Source organism: Myodes glareolus, chromosome 19 (genome assembly GCF_982192425.1).
Source record: "Myodes glareolus chromosome 19, mMyoGla1.1, whole genome shotgun sequence".
Classification (NCBI taxonomy): Eukaryota; Metazoa; Chordata; class Mammalia; order Rodentia; family Cricetidae; genus Myodes; species Myodes glareolus.
Window position 1 is genome coordinate 46,565,597 of NC_142044.1, and position 27,501 is coordinate 46,593,097.

Here is a 27,501-nt window from a genome sequence, read left to right on the forward strand (position 1 = left end):
CTGGCTTGAGGGGTTTATGGCCTCACAGTTCTTAGCTCAGAGGGAACAGGAGGGGATGAGCCGGCTGAAAAAGCCGATGGCTTCTGTCCTGCCCATGCCCCCACCTCCTCTGGCTCCTTGCAAGGCAGGTGTGATGTGGCGTGATGCCAAATACTGCCCTTCAGGGCCAGGGCTCTGTGGCCTGCATAGAGAGCCCACATCTTGGCTGTGGGGATGGGGTTGACCCTGCCCCTGGTTTCTTGGCATGACTTTGGGTAGACCTATCCTTCTAACTCAGGTGCTGGGGCTATGGGTAGGAGGTGCCTTAAGAGCTGAAAACCCCTCCACAGATTTACTATAACCTGGCCTGAAACTTTCTATTCGGTGAGAGCCAAGGCAGGCAGCCAGGACTGAATTGAACCCAGAGCAGCCTCTACCCTTGTCAATCACCCCCATGGGGACAGCTGATTATATAGTGGCAGAAGTTTGCCTAGTGCCAATGATAATGACACGTGTTCTTGTGTATGTGGCTATGACCTGCCCCTTCTCTCTGCAACCTGCAACTCTCTGCTTTAAAGAACACAAGGCTTTTAAAAGTCACTGCCAGGACCAGGCACACAAACCTTTAATCTTAGTGCTCAGAAAGCTGAGGCAGGTGGATCATTGTGTGTTTGAGGCCAGCTGTTCTAGCCCTACCAGGATTACATAGTGAGACCCTGCCAAAAAATAAAAAACAAAATAAAAAAATAAATGATTGTCAAGTGACCTTGAGCCAACAAGAAAGAATAGAGAGAAGCCAGGCAGAAGCAGGCAGAAGCCCTCTGGGGCCTCCCTATTTGAGGTCCTTTTGTCCTCCCCCAGAGGTCTCCTTGAGACCTGCCCTCGAGATGGTCCCCTACTCTCTACAGCATCTGACCTGAGGCCGCTCTTTCTTCCCTCTCCACCCAAAGCTATCCATGGGAAGAACCTGGTGTCCATCCTTCACCTCCTCGTCTCCCTGGCCATGCACTTCAGGGCCCCCATCCACCTTCCTGAGCACGTCACCGTGCAGGTGGTGGTCGTCCGGGTGAGTACACTAGGCCGTCTCTTTGCCCGTCTCTCTGCTGGCGAGGCGAGCTGCCTCTTTTTCTTCTTGTAGTTTTCCAGCCCTTTCCATCCCAAGAGGCTACCTTGTATTTTTCCCTCTTGATAAAATGCATATCTCACCCTGGCTCTTTGAGGAATGATTGGAGCCGGAACAATGGCGTTGATTTGAAGAGTGGCGCACGGGTGTTGAGGTTTAATTTCCCAGATTTCTGAAAAGAACGCTCATTTCTCTCCAAAGCCACCGAGTCGGAATCCAATCCCCTTGAATGTGCTTATTACACACTGGAGGAGGCTGCGACCGGCAGAGCGAACTAGACACCCAAATTAAAGGCTCTCCACATTTGCTCCGTATTATAAGCCATCATTCCCCATTATCTCTTTTTTTAGGTTCATTTCTCTTGATTTACTTAGAGAAGTGAGCCAAGACCTGGGGTCCTGGTAATGGGGCCAGGCTTGGATTTTCCATGCGTGCTGTCCTGGGCTTTAGCATTCAAACACACAGATGCTGGCCTGACTTGGTTCCTGTGCACGACTTCAAACGTATTAAATACCTACTGGGTGCCGGGCATACGCCTGAATTTGTGGAGACCCTGAGTGAGGAAATCCCATTTGGCCTGGAAGAGCCACTGTGTCTGCCAAAGGTCTGAGGTCACTGTTGGGACCTGTGTGTCACTGGTGTTTATGTTACTGGAGGCGCTCAGTTTCACTCTGTTCTCTGAATTTTTAACTTATCTGTTCTGTGGTCTGTGGTCCATGACAACCTGGCTGAGCCTGTGTTTTCTGAAGCCATACTGACCTCTCTTCTACCCTGGGAGCTTAGTTGTACCCTGCTGGGAAGGCCCTTTCTGATATTAAGTGAAGGTCACCTGCCATTTCTCCTTGCTTCCTTCCCAATCAGGATGTTTGTGGTCAGCGAGAGTGACGCAGACCCAGGGGGACCATTCCTGTGGCCCTAGTCTTGGCTGCTGGCTCCCAGGCAGCAGGCTGGGAAAGGCTTCCCAAGGACACAAGGGAAAAATGGTTCCTAAACCTACCTACGTCAGCCCCAGGCCCCAAGAGTGCCGAGCGGGCTCACTGTCCAAGTATTTCCTTTCACTCTTACACGTTGGTCCAAGACAAGCTTGGGTTTTTGGAAAGTCTGACCCCCTCCGGCAAGTCCCCTCCAGCATGCCGTGCCTTGACCAGGGTTCCTGAGCTGTTAGCACAGACTCCAAAGTAGAAGAGACCTCGGTGAGGAGGTCCAGCTGGACAGCAGCTTCTCAGAAGTCAGAAGTCACCCCCCAGGCCCTGCTCAGAACTTCTTTCCGCCTCTCCTGAGGTCCTCTGGACTGCCCATACGCTTGCTCGGGTAACCCACTGTCTTGCTTGAGATGGGGCAAAGTGAGACATGCGGCATTTCACAGCAGGAAGGCATGGAGCCCACGCCTTGATCACCCCCAGCAGTGGAAGCGTTGGGCTTTCGATTTCTTTTGCCTCTTGATTTCTCAGGGTTGCCGTGATTTCCCTACAAACTCCGGGTGATGTTGCTAACCATTCGATTATCCAGCGCTAAGTTTACCAATGACTTCCCTAATGCCCAGCAACTGATAGGCACCGCGTTCACGCTTAGCATGTAAACAGGTGAACCAAACACCTAGAGTCTTTTTTGGCGGGCTCTTGAGTATCAGTTGGCGCAAGGCCAGGGGTGAGCCAAGTTGAGGTCACCAGCTGCCGTTACTTGTTAATAAGAACGAGTCTTATTATAACGATCCCTACAGGCCAGCTCAGGGAAAAATGCGAGGGGCTTCTAGTTAGAACAGATTTCTGTCCTTTAGAAGCTTCAAGCAGAAGCCTGTGGTTCTAGTTACTTTGGCTGACCTCCGGGGAGTCCCAGTGTATTTGGGCTGCCATCCACCGTCCCCTCTGCCCTCCTCCTGGCACCTCTGTGTGCTTGCTAGGGTTGCTGGGGTGAAGCACCATTAATGGGCGTGAGTGGGGCTTCAAGTGGCAGGTGGATTTCTTCTCTCAGCACCGCTGTCTTCAGGAAGCAGTCCTCTTGGCCCTGATCGGCTTCTGCCAGCTGTCTTTAGTGTCCCAGGTTCATGGCTGTAGTCCTTTGTTCTGCTCCTTCGTCTTCAAGAGTGCCATTCACCCCAGCTTCAGAGTTCATCGCTACTCATTATTCTGTGGCCTCTTTTCATTGGTATTGGAAGCCACCAAGGAAAAGAACAAGTTCCGAGGCCCTGGGTAGATGCATTTGGAGCCTTCTGTATGGCCCATTGCTCACATGTTCTTCCTCTGGTGTTTCCCAGCATGCCTCATGAACTCTCTGATTACCCATGTTCCCCATCCCAGCTGCAGAATAGGAGCGTTATTTAGTGTGTCCTTTCTGGGACATTTCTCTTGAGCCTTGCTTAGCAACCATATCGCAGGGAACCATGGTGAACAATTTAGGGACAGTCACAGGCACTGAAAGGGTCTCCTTTGTGGTCACCGGGAGTATACCTTCCCTGGGCATGAAGAGTGCACTGGGTGTGTGACCCTTTCTAGGCTGGCATCCTGCCCAGGGTGAGGGGACTTCCCATGAAGTCAGCAGGTGCTCGCTTCTGCACTCCTGATCCACGGTCTATGCATTGATCTGCTTGCTTTGGGGTTTTCAGAAGCGGGAAGGCCTGCTGCACTCCAGTCACGTCTCGGAGGAGCTGACCACGACCACGGAGTAAGTGGATGACAACTACCCCTCAGGGTTTTGTACCTCATGTCAACCGACCCTCAGGGACCCATGCCCCATGCAAGCCAGGCCCTGACTCTGGCTTCAGCCAGGGACACTGGCCTGAAGGAGCCTGTATTTCGCCATATTCTTTAGTCTTAGTGTATGCTTTTTTGTGTGCTTCCTTTCTCCACACATTTCCTTCTGGGCTTTCCGTGTCAGTCTCTACCATTGGAAGCTGATCCCTATTTTAGAACTGAAGGGATGGGTTCAGTCAGCAAAGTGCTTGTTGTGTGAACGTGAGAAACTAATCTTCTGCACCCACATTTAAAAAAAAAACATTCAGGTGCAGGAGTGCATGTCTGTAATGCCATCGCTGGGGTGGCAGAGACAGGAGGATCTTTGGAGCCCGTTGATCAGCCTGTCTAGCCAAATCAGTGAGCTCCAGGTTCAGTGAGAGACCCTGCCTCAAAAACAAGGTGATGAGTCAGTCTCTGCCCTCGGCACACACGTCACACATACATTACATACAATTTAAAAAAATCACATCAGGCAGTGGTGACATGCACCTTGAATTCCAGCACTCGGGAGGCAGAGGCAGGTGGATCTCTGTGAATTTGAGGCCAGCCTGGTCTACAGAACTAGTGCCAGGGCAGCCAGAGCTACATATAAAAGCCTGTCTCAATCCTCTGCCCCCAAATTTAAAAGAATGTCAGGGGTACCAGGTGGGCTAGCCCAGGATGGCCATGGAGCCTGTCGTGTCTTGCTTGTTTCCCAATCTTCATCTGTCAATCACCAGTTGCTCCTTTAGAGGGAGGAACCATGTGATCAGCCAGAACTGACCTATGGTGGACACTGTTGAGTCTTCTGGTTTCTTTGAGAAAGCTAGACTTTTTTAAAGCCTAGAGGAACTACACCCTAGTAATAAATCAGGCAGTGCATCATGTGTGGTTCCACAGCGCCCATGACAGATCCTAGGCACTCACTGCTTTTGCCCCTCCTGACTAAACCTGTTTCAATATTTAAAGCATTGCTGGTGTCAGAGCTAGCTCACCAGCTCCATTCACGGAGATGCTACGGCTGTGTGTCCATAGCCTTTCAGCAGCTGACTGGCACGAAATCCACTCAGGCATGGTGAGTGGGCTGCCAGAGAAGTCGAAGTTATGGCAGTGTGCCCTGTGATGTGTGTGTGTTCTTCCCGCAGCCCTCAGGGAAGGGCAGGGAGTGTAGTGATGTCAGGTGTGAGTGTGTTGTGTCAGCACTGTGGGTCTGTGGCTGCAGAAGGGTGAGTTTGGGGAATGCACAGCCGGGTGGGGGCTTGGTGGCCTGACTCGAGATACAACCCCTGAGCCATCTTATTTTCCTCACAAGCCTGCAGGCAGTCATGTGAATGGGCTCAGCCAGGCAGTTTTGCTAACCTTGCTGTATGACGGGTCCTGTGGTATCTGTATCTGAGGGCTTCCCAGGTCCTGATGGACCCAGGGAGCCTCTTATACTGCCTTTCCTCCTCACAGACTGAGCTTCAGCTCTCTTTCCCTCTGTGTTTTGAGAGGCTGAGTACCCTCATCCTGGCCCCATCCTGGATTCCTGACCCGTGCCTTTTTTTTGTGGGTCACAGTAAGTCTCGGGTCATTCTGAGATAGGGATTTGGGAGAACATACTCCACCTAATGACCTTGAGTGGGTCGGGGCCTGTACGGCTGTGGGAAGTAGCTGAAGCCATCTATTGCTGTCTGCTCAGGGCAAGGGGGACCAGAGAAGGCAGCAAGAGGTGTTGGGGGCTCCACAGTCATCAGGGGCAAAACCTGAAAGCAGAGAGAGGTTTGGCCAATGCCCTCCTAACTGCCCACCATCTGTGCCCGGCACTCCAGAGGCCTGCTGTGTGCCCACCAGAGCTGGTCATGGAAGAGCAGGGCAGGTGGAGGACACGGTTCATCCATTCCAGGGCTGACAAGGAGGCAGTTGGGTAGAATGTAAGATCAGACGCAGGGGGAGAGCTTGGGAAGTTCTGTGCCATTGTGGTGTTTCCAGGGGCAGGAGCACCCTGGAGTCAGGGATGGGGACACTTCCTTTGAGCCATTTCTGCTGGATGCCAGACTCTTTTCAATAGCCAACGGAGGAGCTGAGATGTCTCTAGTCCCTTGTCTGCCATCCTCCTTTTGTCCAACCTGGAGTTTACTCTCTCTTGTCCACCCCCACCCCCATCCTTGTGGCCCCAACAGTCCTGATGGATAAGCAGAGCATCAGGTGCCTGCCAAAACTATAATGGGCCATCAACATCCCTGCTGTGCACCTCTGGCTATATCCTGTCTGTGTCTTCTCTGGTGCACTTACCTTTGGGGATGCACAGGCCCGAGGTTAGTGTTTGTGTGTGTGTGTGTGTTTGTTTTGATTTGTTTGTTTATTTATTTATTAGAAAGGGTCTTAACTATGTGGCTTTGAACTCACAGAAATCTCCCTACCTCTGCCTCCCGAGTACTGGGATCAAAGTTATGCATACTACACCAGGCACACTGTTAACACTTAGCTCCTATTTTCCATCTGTCTTTCCCAGAGGGCTCTCCCTTCAAGAAGCCCTTCCAGCTTGCCAGCTGAACAGGAGTGAATGGTCTTACCACTCCCATAGTCTTCCACGATCTTTCTTGTTACCAGCTCTGAGCTGTGGAGGAGAAACTCTGGCTAGGTTCAGGTTCAGGGTGTTTGGCTCTGTGTCTTTATTTCCTGCACATTGTGGGCCTTTCTAGTAAGTATTTACTGAGACGGAGCCCAAGCCTTTGCTCTAGAGGTTGCTGCCTAGGGACTGAATGCATCTCTTAGCTTCAGGAAGGGCACATGTGGGTGGCAGCTGGAAGTTGGCTCCAGGACCATGACTCATGGTGGCTGGGCTAGCTGCAGCCAAACTGTCTTAGTTTACTTTCCATGGTTGTGGTAAACACCGTGACCAAAGGCACCTGAGGGAGGAAATCGTTTACTCCAGTTTCCAGCTGTAGTCTCACACTGAAGAGAAGTCAGGGCGGGAACTCAAGGAGAGAACCTGGAGGTAGACACTGAAGTGGAGGTCATGGATCCAACACCCCCACGCAGATGTGCATACAGGCAGGGCAGCAAAAGGTAAAAATAAAAGAGCCCCATGGAGTCTTTGAGGGACTCTCAAAATTCCCTCCAAAACGTCACCAGTGAGGATTCCCAGCATTATTTTCCAAGTTCTCACAACAGCTCATTAATCTTTAAGCAAATGGCTTTTCTAGCCCAAAGTTCCAGACTCCTTCTGCCTCTAGCCCAGTGCTTCTCGCCCTTCCTAATGCCACGACCCTTTAATACAGTTCCCCATGTTGTGGTGACCCCCACCATAAAATTATTTCGGTGCTACTGCACAACTGCAATTTAGCTGCTGTTATGAATCGTTAGCATCTGATATGCAAAATGTCTGATAGGTGAACCTGGGAAAGGGTCACTGGAGCCCCCAAAGGGCACACAACTCACAGACTGAGAAACACTGCTCTATCTGATGGGCACGGCTGTGAGACAATTTGACCAGGATCAATATACTCCTACGTCCCATGATCCATTATGTCTGTCCCCTCCATACCAGGGTGGTCACTGTGTCAGGAAAGAGGGCAGTTTGCTGTCATTCATGTGCTGAGGCCAGCCATCTGTACATGTTCCTCACCAGGGGGCCCTGGGGCTGGGTGCTGGGGTCTGGTTGGCTCTACCTGTCCCCTTCTTAAGACTTGGTCCAAGTGACCATCTGACTCTTTGTTCTTGTTTCCAGGATCATGATGGGCCGGTTTGGTAAGTACCCTGGTTTGGGATGGGACATGCTGAGACTATGGGCGCGCAGGGTCCAGCCAGAAAGCTCTGGGCTTCTCAAGGTCATGCATGTGAACTTGGGCAGGAGGGGTGAGGCTGGAGGGAGGGAGGAGTGCCAGCCTGGAGAATGTCTCTAGCTTACTTTTAGGAGGGAGGGAGAAAAGGAGGTAATTACCCTCTCACCTGTCCTTGTCCCCTGGGCAAGAGAGGGCAGACAAAGGAACCAAAAACCTGTGAGGGGCAGCATTTAAGCCCTCTGAAGCAAAAGCCTGGCTCCTGGCTTAGGGGTGGAGGGAGGCTGATGTGGGCAGTTCAAAACAAAAAGTCCCTGACCACAATGGTGTTCTCCAGCCAGCAAGGAGGGGAGGAAAACAGAAGCCAGCTAGAAGCTTCCAACTCAGTTCCAGATGTGTGCCTGACCCTAGGGAATCCTTGGGGTTCAGGTGCCTCCTCCACAACCCCACAGAGAGCTCTTCTCTAATCTGGAGGGTGTAAGGATGTGTGTCACCCCTGTGGGGAGCAGACCCAGCTCTGATGGCCTGGAAGGTCTTAAGTCTGAGAGAAAGCCGCAGCCATGTGGCCCTGCGCCTTCTCCAATGGACAGGTGCTACGGCTGCTTGGAGATAAAGCAACTCAGCTCTCCCGTTTCCATCCTAGGCTGTAATGTCATTGTTATTAAACCCAAATAAAGAAGGCAGAAGGGAGCCTTTATCCAGTCTGTGAAGGAGAGGCAGGGTGGAGGTAGCCGTGGGTCCACGCGGGACCCCTGGTGGTATCCGGGTGCAGGCTGGTTTCGAGCCACCCTCTCCCTATCGCCTCCCCTGAGGATACAGAGGCCAGAGGTGAGAAGATGGCAACTGAGGGGGCCTGAGATGCCTCTGAGTGTGGAACTGTCACTTCTGTGTTTGGGTTGGCCCTGTTTCAGGTTCAGAGGATTTGAAAAGAGTTGGTTTGGTTGTGGGGAGGGGAGCCTGGGCCCTGCCGGTATCTTGGGAGCCCTGGCAGCTGGGAAGAACACCTGGCAAGGCACACAGGGTGTGGCTCCCAAGGGGAAAGCCAGGTGCACCAGGACTCAGCCGCAGCGCTGGGGACATCCGAGGCCATAAGAGGCCTCGGAGGCTGTACTGATTTCACTTCTCACATGCTCTGGCGTAAGATGAAACAGGCTATTAGCTAGTGACAGGCAATTAGTTTCGCCCCCGCCTTGTGCTTCTGCTGACGCAAAGAGGTCTCCTAGTTACACGTCTGACAGCCTTAGCCTCGGTGCAGTGAGTCCCTGGGCTCCCAGGCATCCTCTTGGTGGGGAGTGAGTGACACAAGATTTCTGGGCACATCTGGCTTCAGTGCCCTGCCAGGGTCTTGTCACACTACTGCTAGTGCTACCACAGTGCCCTCTGCTATGTCTATTTCCACTGAGCCCTCTGCTTCTTTGCACACTGCTGGGGAGGAAGGTCCCCAAACACCCCTTGTCATATCTGTTTACTGTCCACAGTCCCTGCAGTGGCCTCTAAGGATGTCCCAGACATCACATCCCCTGTGGCCTCTCGAGTATCTAGGCCTCACCCTGTGGCTTCCTCAGTTCCATTGCTCTCCGGCTGAGCTGCCCTCCCGCTCAGTTACCCCATGGCTCCCTCCTGCATTGGTTCGGCTGTCGCTCACCAGGGATCCCCTGCCACCAGCCAGCACACACTGGTCCTCTACTCTCAGGTTGTTTTCTTTGTGTCTATAACCATCCATCAGCCCTACTCCCAGGAGCCTCGGTGTTGGAGTGTGTTCCCTTGGCCCAGGACAGTTTGTAGTCAGTCACCCCCAGGCTGCATGATCTCAGCCGCCCTCCCTAAACCCTGTCTCATTTGAGGAGGGTCCGAGACAGCATGCTGACCCTCCTAGGCTGAGCCTTGCTGGAACCAGTTCCCGCAGCCTGCTTGGCCTTCCAGTGCTGTGAGGAGTTGAACAGATCCTCTCTGGTCCCTCTTCCACCTTTCCAGCAGAAAAAGGGGTGCCCAGCCACTTCCCATCATCGTCTTGTCCTGGCTGAGGTGGGAGCAGGTTTTTCCTCTCCCTGGAAACAAGTCTCCTGGGAGCTGGGAGGTTAGAGCCTGGTCTCCATAGCAACGGCTTTGCCAGTTGCCTTTTCTCTAGCTGGTGGCCCTTCCTCCCCAGTTCCCCCTCTCAGGAGCCCTTTCTGATGCTGTCAGGATGGGATGGGCAAGAAACGGAAGCAGCTCCCTCATCCCACGCTTAGTTTGCTGTGACTCAGTCTCCCCCCTTCCCCTCTCTGCTAGAACTCGTGCTAAAACTCTGACCTGGGGTTCACACCCCTGTTCACACCCGCTGGTCACCGTTCACCCAGGATGCCGCAGTGAGCCATGTAGCTCCTGTCAGCCTCCCTCCCGAGCCACCCTACTCTTAAATCTCTTTGCATGGTTTCTCCACTCTGGCTGCCATGCCCGTCCCCTTCTGATCGCTCCAGCAAACCTGGCTTGAACCTCGAGGCCCTTTCCTCCACCCCTCCATGACTCTGACCTCTTGTCCGCATGTACACACTTGGGTGCTGCCAGAGACCAGCCTGGAAGAGTTAGTCAAAGCTCCAAAGCTGAGCGTTATGAACAGGGGCTGCAGGACTGAGAAATAGGAACCCCCAACCCTGTCCTGGGTTCCTGACACTGGGTGGATGTATGACTCACTGTGGCCTTAGCCTTTGCTTTCAAGGGGACTCAGAAATGTGGATTGGGGAGAACCTTTAGTCTGAAGGAGACTGAGTGAGGCTCAAGGCAGATCTGAGACCCTTCTGTCTGTGCCCTTCCCAACTAGTAACTTTCTCAGCACAAGAGGGAAATTGTGGAGACCCAGACATGCCTGAGGGTGGACTTGTCCCCGGACCCCAGCCCAGCTCCTGATGCTCACCAGGGTAGTGGGGTAACAGACTGGGTTCTTCCTACTTACAAAGGAAGAAACCCTTTGACTATGGGAAGTGGCCTGAAGTCTGTGGGCTTTCATATCACACAGTGAGGATATGAACCCAGCTCTACCCTTTCCCCCCAAACCCTGTTTCGAGTCCTTGGTCCCTTCTGGCCACAGGACACACTCTGATGTGTCCTCTAGACCCAGGTGAGCAGCCAAGTGTGGGAGGCGCCCAGCAGCCGCCCACATAGCGCTCTGCCAGCCCAGCGGTGGCCCGGCTAAATAAACCAGTGACGTCAAGCATCTTGGCTCCTGGGGCTTTGCCTAAGCGGCTTTACAGGGCTGCGCTGCTTCACGAGGACTAAGCTCCTTTTGCCCCTTTACAGATTGTTTTCCCGGGGATAATCTGACTTAGCTGATTGTGGCAGAGAGTGACAGCTGGCGCTAACAGAGGGTAGCTTTTTGTCCCCACCGACTCTGAGGGGAAGGAGCTGCCTCCCTTCCCCCAACAGACACACTCCAGCATGCACGCGCGCGCGCGCACACACACACAGTGTTCCTTCTCTTCATTTAGCCTCTCCCCTTCCCAAGGCTTACAACGAGGCCCCAGGTTGGATGGAGAGGTCTCCAGACCCTTCCCTGGCCTGAATCTCTGGCACTTTCCTCTCCAGGCTAGGTGGGTAGGAGGCTTCCTCTAAATCACCTGACTGGCTTTTTCAGCTCACCCCAGCCTTCTTCATTCTCCTCCTTCCTCCTCCTCAGTATTGCCCCTTCCCCAAGATAGGAGAAGGCTCCCTGTGCACCCACTCCCACAGGGACTCCACGGTGGAGCTGGGAGTGGATGGCCTCTCTGCTGGCTCGGTCCCAGTAACATACAGTGCCCCAAGAAGCAAGCAGACAGAGGTCAGGACCTAGGTCCTTTCCAGGGCTTCCCCTTCCTCCGCAGCGCTCTGTTGGCCCTGGAGCCCCCAGGCCTCTGCTTTTACCTGGGCTGTGGTCATCTATCCCAAAGACTTGTGTCTCCTACTTCTTTCAAATATTGGCAGATATAGAGGTTCAGAGGGCCCCTCTGGAGGGGTTCCGGGTTCTCCTGACCCTGAACAAAGGACAGAGAGAGAGAGAGAGAGAAAGAGAGAGAAACAGAGTTGTAGCCAGAGCTGCAGGTTTCCTGAGGAACGATCCACTTCCAAGGGAGGAAGTGGGGCCTCCAGCTTGCAGAGCTGGGCTTCCTGTTACCTTAGAGCCGGCTTTCCCCTCATTTGCATAGCAAGGATATTTTGGTTCATTTGCATAGAGTAGGCTTTTCTGAGTGCTCTGTTTGTCACATGTAGTTCACACAAATTCATATGTCATCATCTCTCACTAGCATCTTAAACCTGCCCCCAGGGGAGTGCCACACTGTTACAAGGAGCCCCAGGCCGCCCACAGACACTTTGGAGTGCTTGGGTCCTGAGCTAGAGGCACAGGCAGATTTTCAGATTAAGAAAAGGAATTTTTTTTCTTTGTCAGCTTTGGTGGACTGGGGGTGTCCATTTGTGAGAAGGGAGGAGTTTCAGGGTTTCCTCTTTGCCAACTTTATTTTTTCATATACTAATTTTGCAAGGCTTACTGCCCACTGGTGGCCCTAATCAAGTAAGAAAGAATGGGGACTTCTGTGCTGGTTGGGGTGGCCACTTGTACATGTGACAGAACAGGTTGTGGTTCACCAGGGAAGAGAGAGGTGTTAGGGTTCTCAGGGAGAAATAGGCTACCTGCAGGGATCCTGCAGAGGATATCAAGGGCTCAGATGCCTTCATGTGGAGTCCTTCAGAGGAAGTGACCTTGGAGAGCAACCTGGGGGCAGAGAGGCTGTATTAAAGGCCGTGTACAGGGCTTTACCTCGGGCTGCAGAGAGACCATTTTGTAGAGCCTGGGAAGAGAGGATGACCACAGTCTCAGAGTGATAAGAGGCTGAGAGGACATCCAGTTGCACTTTTAGAGTCTGGATGCTGAAGGGGAAGAGGCCAGTTGCCCTGGAAGCTGTGGGCATCCCCAGGGAAGCGGAGGTGAACCAGACATGGGGACAGCAGACCTGGCCAAGTGGAGAAGTGGTGGGATTCACAAACAGTGCAGTGGTAGATCTTAGGAGAGACAAGGATGCTTCAAGAGCTCCATGGGAGTGTGTAGGTGGCCATGTGTGACCCCAGGCCCAAAGATTCACAGATAGTTAAAAGATTTTGAGAAAGCCCCACGCACCCTCGGTTCATAAACCAGATCGCGATCCCGGTCTTACATTCGGGCAATGCCGGTCTTCTAGTTCCTCTGCTCTGGCAGAAACTAGGGGGACAGAACAGGCTGGAAGCCCCAGGCAGAACATCCCGAGGGGTCAGGGTGGCTGTTTCCAGAACCAAGGGCAGCAGAGTCCTCTCCAGAACTAGCCTGTGTTCTCTCTTGCATGTCGTGGCAGAGCGGGATGCCTTCGACACACTTTTCGACCATGCACCGGACAAGCTCAACCTTGTGAAGAAGGTAACTCCCCGCCTCAATGCCCCGGTTCCCATCACCACCCTTCGTGGGACCTGTGTAGACTCCACCTAGACTCTCTGCAGACCCAAGGCAGGCTGAGATGGGATGAAAGGTGTTTGGAATTTCTAAGGTTTGCCTTGTATGTTGAGACCACCCTCAGCAATGTGTGGCATGGCATGGCATGGCATGGTTCTTTTACAATAGGTTCACGTCGACCAGACCAAATGTACAGCTTGATCCCTGTTGGCACTGTGCCATCAAGACTAGGCCTGTCTTAAGAGTATGGTGTCTGATACACAGTCTTTTTGTTTAGCCACCAGAGAAGGGTCTGCAGGGTCTTAGTCCGCCATGTTGGGGACTGGAGGAATTCTGCAGAAGGTTGCTGATAGGGCCTTTGCTTCTCTGCTTTGACAGTCTCTCATCACATTTGTGAACAAGCACCTGAATAAGCTGAACCTGGAGGTGACCGACCTGGAGACCCAGGTAGGTAGGGCTTCGGTGAAGGGTCCTTCTGGCCTGTGTGTCTAGTAACTCTCGACTCAGGTAGGGTGCGGGAGCCAGTGGGACCACCTTGTCTCTCTCAGGGGGAGCTTCCGGTATGTACCCCATTGCATTGTTTCCGCCCGACCAAGCTGGCTGCTCAGACTCTGCTTCCTGCAGCCCTGGCAGCCAGAGACTGAAGGCTGAAGCCGTGAACTCTGCAAGCTTCGGGTCCAGAGTTACAGTTTAGCTCCTTCCCAGCCCCTGTGTGGTTTCTGCTGTGTTCCTGCAGGCGGGCTTTGGTGTTCTTGGGTCCGTAGATGTATTACTTCCATCTTCTGTGGCCTCCTCCTGCGTCTGCCTCTCTGCGCCTGTGCATCTGCATTCGGCACACAGCTCTCTGTGCCCCTCCCACCCCCACCCCGTCTGCTTCCCCAGAGTTAGTGTCTAGAAATGGATGCTTGAGAGCAGAGAAACATCGTGCTGGCTTAGAGCCCACCCTAATGGCACAAATGTAACAGAGACCCTGTTTCCAAACGGAGTCACATGCACAGAGTCTAGGGATTAGGATTCAAACTTATTTTGGGGAGAGGCAGTTCAACTTTATTATCCACCCCCAAGACTCCATCCCATCCTGCCACGGGGCCCTTTGTTTCAAAGGTCTATGGGCCTAAACATTCTGCATCCTCTGCTTCTATGGCAAAGACTCTGCAGCCTCACATTTGGTCCTGTGGCAGCATGGGAACAATGCCCCATCCAACCAGGGGCCAGCGAGATGGCTCAGCTGGTAAAGGTGATTACCAAGCAAACTTAATGACCTGAGTTTGATCTCCAGGGACGCACAACTGACTCCTGCAAGTTGTCATGTGACTACATGCGCACTGGGGCATGAACCGCTTGCCTGCCCCACACATCATACAACTTACAAGAATAGAAATAAAATAATCATCCATTTGGGGAATAGGGACAAAACACTTCTGCCATATGTATCTCATATGCTCCCTTCTCCAGCTAGAGCACCATCGTGGTGACAGTCTCCAAGCAGACAAGCCCTGCGGGTCCCACAGAATTCTCCCCAGCTTAGTTGTGAGTTCTGAGTCTGAATCCTCGGCGGTGAAGACATCCCTAATGCGCGGCTGATCCTTCCTAAACCCCTGGGCGTTTTCTTCTATTGCTTTCTCTTTTCTTAACTTCTCTCATTTGCTTTTCTAATTAAAAAAGTAATTCAGGTTCATCGCAGAAATGTCTGAAAATGAAGATAAGGAAAATAAACGGAAGTCACCATAGTATATCACCCCACTGCACTCCTCCCGGGGATTCTGGGTGTGTGCAGTGTGGTCTGCCGAAGGGAGCAGATTGTGTATGTCGTGTGTGTGCTTGTGCACACGCGTGCCCGTGATTTGCAAAAGCAGCGCTTATCCTTAGCTGTTTGCTCATGAGGCACTTGCTGCGTGACACTTTCGATTTCCTGAAGCCTGGGAAGCTAATGTGAAAAGCTGTGTCTCTCAGTCCCTACTGCCCACCCCTCCCCCAACTCTGCCTGGGTTTCTTTCAAAGTGTTCATGCATAAAACAACACACTCTCCTTAATAGCAGTCGATCACACTGGACAGCTGGTTTGTAATGTGTTGTGTTTTTTTTCCCCTCCCTAAATACATTTGGGCATCTTTTGGCGAGAGATGGATGTCTCTGTCTGAAGCTATTTCACTTTTCAGTCATATTCATTCTCTCGGTCTCTCCTCTGTCTGTCTCTCTCTCTCTCTCTCTCTCTCTCTCTCTCTCTCTCTCTCTCTCTCTCTCTCGCCCTCTCTCCTCAAGACAGGGTCTTGGATTCACTTTGTAGATCAGGCTGGCCTTAAACTTTTGCTGTTCCTCCTGTCTCAGACTCCTGAATGCCAAGGTTATAGACATGCACCGCCATGCCTGGCGCTGGCCTTTTAACCGTAACCTTCTTAGGCTGGGAGATGCAACTCAGTCGCAGAGCTTGATCCCCTCCACAGCACTGTTGAAATAATTACCTTCCCTTCAGGTGCCTTCAGGTGCGAGGCCGCACTAGCGGAAAGCAGCCTTGGGATTGGACCACTTCCCACTCACGAGCGTACTGAGTGGCAGGTGTTCTGGCCGCAGTTATTTGTGACCTTTCTGTTTCCTTGAGGCTAGCATCTAGAAATGGAGGCGGACGAGGAGGTGTAAGAGCAAAGCAGCCTGCGCTGTGAGGCCTGGCATCGGCTGTGTGGGCAGCTGCCCCACATCCACGGCAGCCCACTTCTTATGTGGCCCCGCAGGACCCATCAGTCAGAGCATCTAAGACCAGGGGAAATCTGCATTTTTGCTCATTGTTCTTTTTCTTCCTGGCTATCACACAGTGTAAACTAGGCAAAGTCTGCTTTGGCCATCCTATTAAGTCTGTGCTTGGTGACTGGCCCCGTTACCCACTCACAAGTGACTTTTTGCTTCTTAAAAGCATTTCCCCCTAAGCTCCTGGGTCTTAAAATCAGATATTTGTGATGTTCCCTTTTCCATTTAAATGCTGTCAGGCGGGAGTCTCCAAGACTCTCAGGACAGTGGAGGACTGGGTTGAAAGGATCTAAGCTTTTAAAGGGGTACCTCCCCTTCATGCTCTCGTTTATATATTTGGAGGTGCTAGTCCCTGGAAACTGACGGCCGCTGGGGTGTCCTAACTGCTCCTGCCTCTCCAGGAGTCCTGCCTGGGAATCTTAAAAGTCTGACTGGTGGATCCTTCCAACGGTAGAGGTATTCTGTGGCTGTGCCTGCCATTCACTGGCCCTGTGTGGTGAGGTTGAAATACATCCAGTAACCCCAGAAGCTACCTTCTGTATTTTAATAAGCTTTTAAAGAGCCAAATTCAGGGACCAGCAAAATGGTTCAGAGGATGAAGATCCTTGCTGCCAAGCCTGATAACCTGAGTTTGGTCCCAGGACCCAAATGGTTAAGGGAGAGAACTGCCCCCCACAGACTGTGCTCTAACTTCCACATGTACACTGTGGCACGTATGTGCATGTATGCACTTATACACTCACCAAATAAATAATGTAATTGAAAGAGAATCAAGGGGGCTGAAGAGGTGGCTTAGTAGTTAAGAGCATTGTTGCTCTTGTAGAGGACCCAGGTTTGGTTCTTAGCACCCACACAGTGGCTCACAAACATTTTTAACTCCAATTCCAGAGGATCAGTGCCCTCTTCTGACTTCCATTGACAATGGGCATGCACATTGTGCTTGTACATATATGCATGCATACATTTATACATACATACATGCATGCATACATACATACATACACAGAATTGCAGGTAAAACACTCATACACGACATAAATCTAAAAATAAAAAATAGAGTCAAATTCAGGAGATCTGAATATTACTTGCCCAGTAGTGATGCTGCCAGCTGTCTGAGTGGTGAAAGTGTACCGAGAGCCACATTAAAATGGTTAGTCAACAAAAAAGTCAACAGAGGTAGAAAGGATATGGGGACTGATGGTATATGTTCCTCATATCAATACTTGGGAAGCTGAGGCAGGACAATGGCTGAAAATTATAGGGCAGGTGAGGCTAGAGTGAGAACCTGTTTTTAAAAAACTGGCTGAGGTTGGGGGGCAGGCTCAATGAGCCAGAGCACATGCTATACAAATATGAAGACCTGAGTTCAAGTCCTCCCCACCCAGGAAAAAGTTCCAGGTGTGGTCATGTGCACCTGTAACCCCAGTGCCGTGGGGGGCCAGAGAGGAGGATCTGTAGGGCTCCCTGGTCAGCCAAACTAGCAGAAAATGGTGAGCTCCAGGCTCAGTGTGAAACCCTGCCTCAAGGGAATAAAATTGAGAGCAATATAGGAGGACACTTGATGCCCTCTGACCTCTGCATGCTTGCCTGTAGGTGTATGCATACACACACAATACAATATAACACACACATACACACACACTCTCTCTCACACGCAGAAAACAAACAAACAACCCCTATAAAACAAACCCAAAACCAAATCCCTAATGCTAGCATGCAGAAAGCTGGAGCAGGAGGATCATTTTGCATTTGAGGCCAGCCTGGGATACATTATCTAAAGATAAAGTAATCAGTAATAAAAAAAACAATAACAATAACGACAATAACAGTGGAAGGAGTGCGGGGGTTCCTTGGCAGTCAGTGTTTAATGGCGATGTCTGGTGGTGGCAGTGCACGGCAGTATGGATGCTCTTCACACTACTGGAACACCTGAAAGCAGCAAAGATGGGGGCTGGTGAGGTGGCCCATCACCAGGTTAAGGCAATGACCTGAGGTCAACTCCTAGGACCCACATGGTGGGAGGAGACTTGTCCTCTGAACGCCACATGTGCACTGTGGTACATGTGTGCACACACATACTAAAAATGTAAGGGCTGAAGCGATAGATCAGAGCACTTGTTCCTCTTGAGGACCCGAGTCTAATTCCTAGCACCCACATAGCAGCTCACAGCTATAACTCCAGTCCCAGGGGATCTGATATCTTCTTCTGACCTCCATGGGCACCAGGCACATACATGGTGCACATACATACATGCGGGCAAAACACTCATACATTAAAATAACTCTAAAGATTCAAATTGTTTAAAACTGGTTAAGTTGGGAAATTTTGTATTCTCTATCTCAGGGGCCCATTGCTACCATTGCAAAGCAGCTGTTGCCCCTTCCTGACTTGCTCAGGGAGGAGTATGGGTGTCAGGAGTGTGAGAACCCTTTCTTCGGAGCCCCTGGTTCCCTCCTGTGGGTGACTAGGGCATGGGCCTCTTCCCTTGAGCTCTGCTGAGAGTTCTCAGTGCAGGGTGGGAGTGCTGAGTGAGGACCGGGTCTTGGGGTGGGCATTGCAGTTTGTGGGCATTCCCACTCCTTCCTACACACATGCAGGGTGTCTGTCCACCCCACACACGCCCCAGAATTGTCACTGAGTTTTCTCTGAAGTTTGCAGATGGCGTGTACCTGGTTCTGCTTCTGGGCCTCCTTGAGGACTACTTCGTCCCCCTCCACAACTTCTACCTGACTCCCGACAGCTTCGACCAGAAGGTAGGTGCCTTGTCTCCTGAGAATGGTCCTAGCCATGCTCACTGAACTAGACAGAGGAATGTCCCCCGATGCGACTGACTGACCGCAACCCTACAGTGTCCTTTAGAATGTGAAGCTACACAACACATGGGGTTCAGTCTGCTATAGCTCCCTGAAGACAGAATAGAAAACTCCTTTGTGTCACGCAGTACATCCGGGTTTATTCTGTCATCTCTCCAAGTCTTTCCCACAGGCTTGGGTTTTTTGTTTTGTTTTTTATTTGTATGTTTGCTTGTTTTTATGACTCTGGTCAAATGCCGCACACAGCCCTCTGGGCGTCCCTGTTTTGAAAGCCTCCAAATGTTAGGTTCCTGGGTGACACATGTGTGGCTCTGTGGCATGTGCCTGCATATGTCTCTTGCTTCACGCTCTTGGCTGTGTCGATTTGCTTCTATTTTTCTTCCTGCCACAATAGGGCTTTTTTCCAAATATTTGCAATTGTCTTTCTGAATCTGCTAGGGACAGGTTCCAGGGCCCCTTGGGTACCAAAGCCTGCAGATGTTCATGGCCCACATGTGAAATGTCGTATAAAGCACGGAGCCTACGCACTTCCTCCTGTGGATGTTAAATCCTGTCTGGTGGTTTATAATACTTAATGCAATGCAAATGCTATGCAAAGTAGCTGCTTTCTATATTGTTAGGGAGCGACGGTGGAGGATGCTTGTTTAGTATGCTGCAGTTCCCCGACATTGTCCATCTGCGGTTTGTGTCATCTGAAGATGAGTGCGCATGCGCACACACGTGTGTATGTGTGTGTCTGTGTCTGTATGCATGAGTATGTCTATGTCTACATATGTGTACATGGAGGTCTCTTGGTGTGTATACACACATGACTGTGTGTGGCCATGTATGTATATGTCTCTCTGTGTGTACGTCAGTGTATATATATATGTGTGTGTGTGCGTGTGTGTGTGTGTGTGTGTGTGGTGTGTGTACATGTATATGTCTCTGTTTGTGTGTATGTGTATGTGCCTGTATATGTATGTGTATTCATTTATATAAATATACATGCCTATGTTTATGTACACATGTATGTGTGTATGTGTCCTCATGTATGCCTTGTGGATTTAAATATGTATGTGTATGTATGTGTTTGTATGTATATGAGCATACATGTGTATGTAAGTATATTTGTGTATGTGGTGGGGCAGTGTGTATGTATGTATACTTTATTGCTGTGCTTGGTTTCCCAGAAAATTCCCCTTGTAGGACCCTCTGGATGGACCCCACAGCACATGTGCTCCTGTCTCTGCTCATTCTGTGCTGTCTGTCCTTCCCGGGTTCCCTGCAGTTAGGTCTGCAACTAAAGAGTTAGTGTTGCACTTCTGCGGGCTTGGCAGAGGCCAGGCTGGGCTTCTCGGGACTCATGGCACCTGCCACTTTATTTTTCCAAAGTGTGAGGCCCATGAGGCACGGGGCAGACGGTGGCAGCTGCAGTGGGAGTCAGGGTAGCAGCAGAGGGACAGGCCAGTGTTTATCAATCTGCTGGTTCCTGGCACCGAGCAGTCTGTCTGCTCATGGCCAAATGCCGTTCCTATCGTGCCTGCAGAGATAGAACTGGGCAGATTAGAGAGGTCTTGGCATGTTGGAGTCCACGCTGGGGATGGAGAGAGAGCGAGTGCAGTGAGCAGTGAATGGTTCAGAGCTCACCAGGATCATGGAGCCTGATGTAGTTGTAGAGATCAGAGGTCAGAGTGTCTGGTGAATGGGTTCTTGCATAGTCAGACCCCTGTGTGGTTGTATTGTCTCTGGGAAATCTTGTCTTTGTTTAAACTAATCAGAAGGCTGGTGAGAGCCGTGGATAACCAGTAGAACTGGGTCTTTGTCTAAACAAGACTTTGTATAAATATGAGAGAAGCCGCGTTCCTCAGCCTGGCTTTTTCCCTTTGTAACCAGGATTGACATCTATGCTAGCCACTGCCCTGGCCTAGAAGGCTTCAAGGATGCCTCTGGTGATGAGCACACATCCAGAGGGTCTGCCCATTCTCTAGGGAGACAGGAGGTTGGGGTGTGTGACTCTGCAGGCATCTGGGGCCCTGTCCTCAGGGAGGTATGAGAGTTGGGTCCCTTTATTATTTGCATATATTTACATATATCTACACACACACACACACACATAGAATCTGACCTCTTCCTCCTAGGGGTGGTCATCACCTCTGTGATCCTTGACCCCTGTATTTGTCTCCTATTCCTCATGGCTGTGAGGGCCATGCTCTGCATTGGGGCAGGCAGTGTCTCTGATCAGCTCTGTGGCCTAAAATTGAGGGTCCTTTGCTTTGGTCCCAGGCATCTTGCTGACATCTCAAAAGTGCTGAAGGCGGCAGAGATCCAGCAAGCAGAGTAGGATATGTACCAGAAGGTGCACTCTCAAGTAAAGCAGCAGCCTGCATTTTTAATCAAAGACATTAGTCTGGGGATGTGGCTCAGTTTGTGGAGTACCTGCCTAACATAACAACAGGTCCTGGGGTTCGATCCCTGGCATTGTATCAACAGGCACAATAACAAACATCTGTAATCCCAGCGCTTGAGAGGTGGGGGCAGAAGGTTAGAAGTTCAAAGTTATCTTCCTATAGCTTAGTTTGAGACCAGTCTGGGCTAAATCAGACTGTCTCAGAAAAGCAAAAACAACCAACATTAAGCTGAAGAATAACTCATCGATGGAGCATGTGCCTAGTGCGCAGGAAACCAAACACTGAGCTCACTCTCCAGCACTGGGGTGGGGGAGGGGGAGCCACAAGACCGGCAGCTCAGACCCTGAGGTTCCCGCCTTCTGTTAATTCATGATTGACATTGTCAGGGAGATTATCGCTGGCATTCCTTGCTCACCTACAGTGGAGTGACAGACAGTGCTACTATTGGAGAGACAGTTGGTCACTGTGAGCCGTCAAGCCTGCCCAGCTGGTGTCTGTGCCCTTGCTGGTTTGGTGGTCTATCTTCCCACCCTCCTCTGTTCAGGGCAGGTAGAAGCTGCACATGATTTGGCTGGTCTTGACTTCTATACACGTTAAACATCACAGAGAGGCTCTGAGTGGGAGTCGTCATTAGCACAATGGAAGTCTCAATAGGGTTCAGTTGGGCGGGCAGGGAAGGGCAGGGTGGGCGGGCAGGTGGTCAGGCCTGGAACCAGGGATCTCCACACTGACCCTTAGGCCAACCTCAATTTCAACAGGGTTCCCGATTGCCTCAGGAACAGCGTTATCATCCCACAGAGACACAGTCAGACCTCTATGGATGCCCAGCTCCTTAGTTATCTGACAGCAAGCAGCGGCCCTGTGTTCAGAGGACTGTCCAGAGATGAGACCTTTGCAAGGGACTTGTCTGCCCCAAGCCTCAATTTCTCAAGCTGTCATTTCTCATCAGGTGATAGATTCTGGCTCAGAGAGGGCCCTTGGCTATCAGCCCTGGGGAAGGAGGGCAGGCTAGAAGCTGGCATCCTTCCCTTCCCCAAACCCAGATCCGTGACCAGGGGAACAGGAACTATAGTTACCCTTAGTGAACGCACTGTGTGTGCTGTCCCTGTGTCCTGTCCTGTGTCCTGGTGGACCTTGTACAGAGGGAAGCAGTCAGTCTCTCCACACGGAAGGAAGGAATGTGTGGATGTGGTCAGGTGTGGGGACATGGACCTCACCGTCACTGACCCTGTTGCTGCCTTGTCTCCGGCAGGTGCACAATGTGGCCTTTGCCTTTGAACTGATGCTGGATGGAGGACTCAAGAAGCCCAAGGCCCGCCCTGAAGGTAACACCCCACCTGAGCAGCTCAGAGCACAAAGAGAGGGACAGCAGGGGCCAGGGCCCCAGGCAACCTGTGTGTCCATGGGCAGCAGACGTTTTTTTCCCCCGCTGCACGTGTGGCAACGCAGCTTCCAGCTCTTGGAAGTCTGTCCTCTTCGGCCAACTGTCTGTCTGTTTCCTTCTGCAGATGTGGTGAACTTGGACCTCAAATCCACTCTGCGGGTCCTTTACACTCTGTTCACCAAGTACAAGGACGTGGAGTGACCCAGCGGCTGATCCTTCCAGGGCAATTTCTAGGCAAGGAAAATGGGCGTGTCCATCCACAGCCCCTGCTTCCCCAGGAGATGCTTCCCCAGGGAGGCCTCAGGCTTCCCATCCCAGCTGTGTAATGTCCCTCCTCTCTGCTCCCTGCCTGGTTCGGTTGTTGTTTTTAATCCCCTTTCCTCTGTGGTTCCCTAGCCAACTGGTTAGGCCTTTGAGAACTTGGTGCTTAAAACACCCTCTCAGGTTTGAGGCCTCACTTCCTTTTTTTCTCTGCTGCCATCAAGAGATGAAAAAAAAAAAAGAACGAAGCCCCAGCCTAGTCCTCAGCTGGAGAGGGCTGTCCACCTGTTGCTGCAACCCACAGGGCAATTACTGCTGGCAGGAGCACAGCAGCCCTTGCTCCGGGGACTCCGCCCCACTTGTCCTCAGGAATCCCCTGGGCTGGGCTCTCCCTGGAAGCGGGGTCCTGTCTTAGTAAAAAGATCCTTGCAGTTTTTCACTCCTGTCTCAGAAGCCTTAGACTTGTGACGTGTGTCTCCCCCAACCCCCCACATCCGTTTTGCGGTTTACTGGTCTTGACTGACCTTTTACATAAACTCTCAGGACCCAGAATGCCTCGGGCCCCCAGGGAAGCTACACAGAGCCTATCTGGGTGTCTTCTAGCTCTGAATGTGCAGCTTGAGCCGGCCTGGAGCCGGAACCTTGCGTCTCTGAGGCCCTGTTAGGGAATGGACACATTTTTAGAGATTTTACAAGGGGGTGGGTATCTATTACTAGGCCTGCCTCACCACAGGCTACCGGCCGCCAGGATGACAGAGGCGTACATCTGGCAGCTCTGGAGGCTGGAAGAAGGTGGTGGAGGTGCTGGCTGGGCTGGTTTCTGAGGCTTCGGTTTCACCGCTCCTCTCTGACTTTCCCTGCATTAGCCTCCTCCTAGTTCTGATAGAAATCCCATCCCCTGTATGGCCTCACTGCCCCATGACAGCTGTAAGGTCCCTGTCTCCAGGGAAACCTCCCTCGGACACGGCAGGTTTGTGGGGCTTGTCTGAGCTGGGCGTATGAAATGTCCACGTCCTTCCAAGAACACTACTGGTATCCCCTGCAGCACGTCCTATAAAAGAAAACGCTGCTGTTCCCACAAGCCGTCCCCACTCATACTCCTTGACTCTAGAGAAGTGGGGATGCCATGGCTGACTGGCTTCTTGTCTCAGGAACCCTACTTCTGTGGTTCACCCCCTCTCAAGTTCCTCCTACCTCCAGCCTTCTGAACCACCACCCTCTTCCTTGAGCCTTAAGCGTTCACGGCAGCTACGGTGAACCTCCCTCTTCTGATTCCCACTTTGCCGCAGACCGGGGCTATGGAGTGAGGTGTTGATACTCAACAGAATGCCGACCGTGTAGTTCCAGCAAACAGTTTAATATCGTCCCTTGTTTCGGCTGTTGCTAAGCTGGGGATGGGCTTGGAATAGTCCGCTCCGATGGAGGTGGCTTCCCAGCAGGGGAAAGAGATAATTAAAACGGCATTACCGTGTCTCCCTGTGGGATGCGGTGACATTAAAGAGCCACACTGACAAAATAGCCAGGATCGGAATGTTCTGTGCTGCCTTCCCTCCTTGCACAGAACCACAGCAGCATCTGGGAGCTGCTGGGTCCATCTTGCCCAGCTCACAGGTGGTCTTGGCAAGGGTGTCTCACATCCCCGGGGCAGGGAGCCTTGATGTGAAGGGTTTGCAGAGACCTATAGTGCTGAGGGGGTGGGGGAGGGCTGGTCTGGGAAGGGTGGTGGTTTCCTGAGCATCCCTATCTGGAGGACACATGTCTCACTTGGAATCCAAGTGGGCTTCTTTCCCCTGCAGGAGAACTGACGAAGTCAGGGTCCCATGAAGGCATGACCTTCCCCATTGGCTGAGCATAGAAGTGGTTCTGAAATACCAGTGAAGGGCTACCTAATGGCTTTGCTCTCTTTGCTCTGTGGAGCAGGCACTCATCCCTCAACCTGGACAGAGGACTGAGAACCAAGGTTCCTAGGCCAACTTCAGGGCCCCCTGTGTAGGGCAAGGCTTCCCTCACAAATAGCCAGTTGTTGCCCCATTAATTTAGGGAGGACTGTCCCCATCCATACCCTCTGGTAATTAATGACCCCTTCCTCAATTTTCCCATGACTCTCACTGGGGGCACCCTGGAATGTAAATACTTCTTTTTGAGTTGTCAATTCAAGGAAGTTCTGGAACATTCCACTGCTTGGATCTACAGTCTCTCATTATATTTATTTGAAGAGAGGTCTGGCCACCAAAACTGGTAGAAATGCCATCGTCTGTCATGTTCCACACAAAGTCACAAGGAAGGGTCTGGCAGGTCTGTGCCTCCTCCTCCCGCAGGTCTGCAGGCCAGCTCTGGGATTGCTCCCCCCTGTCCTACACGGATTTGCACGCTCTCCCCCGAGTCCTGCTGACTTGGGTGGACCTGCACAGGCAACTCTTGTTCCCCTTCTGTTCAGTTGTGCAAGGCCTGGGCCCAGGGCCCCTGCGTCCTCACCGGCTTGACGAAACGGGATCTTACTTTCAAACAGTCGAATCCGCTCCCCCTCTATGCTGCTGCGCTTTATTGTTTTTTTAATTGTTCGAAGCAAAGTGTCCTCTGGATTTCTGGATATTAAATAAAAACCACTAAACCCCCGGCTGTGCTTTGATCAGACCCTCCTGGCAGACAGCAGGGACAGCGTGCTTGCGACAGCTCAAACTCATGGCTTCCTGTGCCAGACATTCAGGCGGGAGACAAAGCTAGGGGTGTCACAGCGTGCTCTGACTTACTCTGGCAATGAGCTCGGATGCACCAGCTGGCCTCTGGCTCTTCGCGGGGCTGCTTCTCACACATTCCATGTCCGTTCTCCTTGCCGGGCTCTGGGCAGGGAGAATCATTTCACATTGCCAGGCTGACTTGAACTCTCCCTTTTGATGCCTGCTTGATACCAGGCACAAGCTCAAGGAAGATGCTCGTGAGGAGCAGAAGGGTTGGGGGATGGGCTTCCCTGTTCTCTCCATGAAAGAAGTGGAAGTCAAAGCCAGCCCGTGATGGCGACCTTTGGCATTCCGTACCCCCTTTCCTGAAGGATCCCGTTCCTTGGGCGGATTTTTCTCTACAGAGTGATGCTTATTGGGAAGCCAAGAGTTCAAGGCCAGCCTGGGCTACATAATTCCAGGGTAGCCTGGACTATCAAGTGAGACCTTGTCTCAAAACAGTTTTACTACCCCCCAAATGCCTATCTGACCTAGATAGCAAGTCAGTGATGCTATTTAAATAGACTGGGGTTCAAGATGGCTCAATGGGTAAGGTGCTTACTATGTAATCGGGAAGACCTGAGTTTGAATCTCTAGCTTTATGTGATGGGTGTGTCACTGGGTGTGCATAATCCCAGACCTCCTATAAGATGAGAAGTAGAGATAGAAACTACTCTGGTGAGCTACTCTGGTGAGCACAGGAGGGAACAGCAAAGGGACCCTGCTTCAAAGGAGGTAGAAGGTGAGACCTGACCCCCAAGGTTGTCCTCGGACCACTACATACATGCCATGTGTACCCCCATGCACAACAAAAATACATGTGTACACACACATAGTTATTTATTATTATTATTATTATTATTAGCTAAAAATTAAAAACTCTGGCTGGGAAGGATTCAGGCTTTGGATGGACTCTTGGGCTCCAGCCCAGCTTTGTTTCTTCAGTGACTGCTGGTGGCTTAATTTGCCTGAGCCTCCCAGTTCTGAGGGACAGAAATTAGCCATCTTCAATAGCATGTCCCTCGGGCAATGTGTTGTAATGTCTGGAAGTGGATTGGTGGTCACAGCTGGGAAGGATGAGCTACTGGCCTGTTGTGGAGGCTTGGCTTACTACCGACACCCTACAGCTCACGGGACAACAAAGGATTAGTGTCCCCACATGTTACTGTGCTCAGTCTGGGACACCCTGAGGTAAATAGTCAGCTCCTGGGGTAGTCCATCTCAACTTTTTTTGTTGTACAGGATTTTTCTGTTACTATTGATGAAAAAAAAAACCAAAAAACCTTTCCCCTTAGCAACTGGGACCACACAGCACAGTTGATAGAGTTCTCAGGCCCTTGTTGGGAAGTGAGGCAGGAGGAGTACCTTGAACTCAAGAACAGAACAGGCTACATTGTGCTAGGCTCCACCCCCAGTGCTATATGACCACATGTGGTGAGATATGTCTATAATCTCAGCACCAGCGGGATCAGGAGTTCCAGGTCACACCCTCTGCTATATGTGTGTGGTGTGTGTGGTGTATGTGTGGTGTTTGTGTATGTGTGTGTGCGGGGTGTGTGTGTGTGTGTGTGTGTGTGTGTATGTGGTGGAGGGAAGGTTATACTTTCTATTGTTGTGATAAACACTACAACCAGAACCAACTTGGAGAAGAACGGGTTAATTTCGGTTTACAGTTCCCCATGGTAGTCCTTCACTGAGGGAAGGCAGAGCTCCTAGGAACTCAAGCAAGGCAGGAACCTGGAGGCAGGACCTGAAGCAGAGGTCATGGAGGAGTGCTGCTTATGGGTTTGCTCTTCATTTGCTCGCTTCGCTATAGAAACCAGGACCTCCTGCCCATGGGCGACACTGCCCACCGTGGATTGAGTCCTGCCACATCAGTTATTAATCAAGAAAATGTCCGGTAGGCTTGTCCACAGGCCAGTCTGGTGGAAGTGTTTCTCAGGGGAGTTCCCTCTTCTCAGGTAATTCTAGCTTGTGTCAAGTTGGAGAAAAAAGAAAAAGTCAAGCTAGCACATACTTGACACTAGCTCTTTTTTTTTTTTTTGAGACCAGCCATGACACGTGACCCTCCATGGATCTTCTGATTGGTTGGTCAGAGCCAGATTCAGAGCTGAGTTCTGAAGCCGGAGACCCTGTGGATGACTCCTGGGGAATTAGGGTGACAGGCGCCGCAGACGGTGGTTAGA

The 27,501-nt window shown here is 51.6% G+C and overlaps 1 protein-coding gene across 2 annotated transcripts in view; it reads left to right on the forward strand.

The window, feature by feature from the left end:
- Parvb (parvin beta) overlaps window positions 1-23,037 on the forward strand; it is a 79,716-nt gene extending 56,679 nt beyond the window's left edge. For both annotated transcript variants that reach the window (XM_048444975.3, XM_048444977.3), the window contains exons 6-13: window positions 930-1,045; window positions 3,705-3,763; window positions 7,526-7,545; window positions 12,914-12,975; window positions 13,387-13,455; window positions 18,402-18,503; window positions 22,206-22,278; window positions 22,462-23,037. In XM_048444975.3, the coding sequence (XP_048300932.2) occupies window positions 930-1,045; window positions 3,705-3,763; window positions 7,526-7,545; window positions 12,914-12,975; window positions 13,387-13,455; window positions 18,402-18,503; window positions 22,206-22,278; window positions 22,462-22,538 (578 nt within the window). In that variant the 3' untranslated portion in view covers window positions 22,539-23,037. The remainder of the gene's footprint in view (window positions 1-929; window positions 1,046-3,704; window positions 3,764-7,525; window positions 7,546-12,913; window positions 12,976-13,386; window positions 13,456-18,401; window positions 18,504-22,205; window positions 22,279-22,461) is intronic.
- The last annotated feature ends 4,464 nt before the right edge of the window (window positions 23,038-27,501 follow it).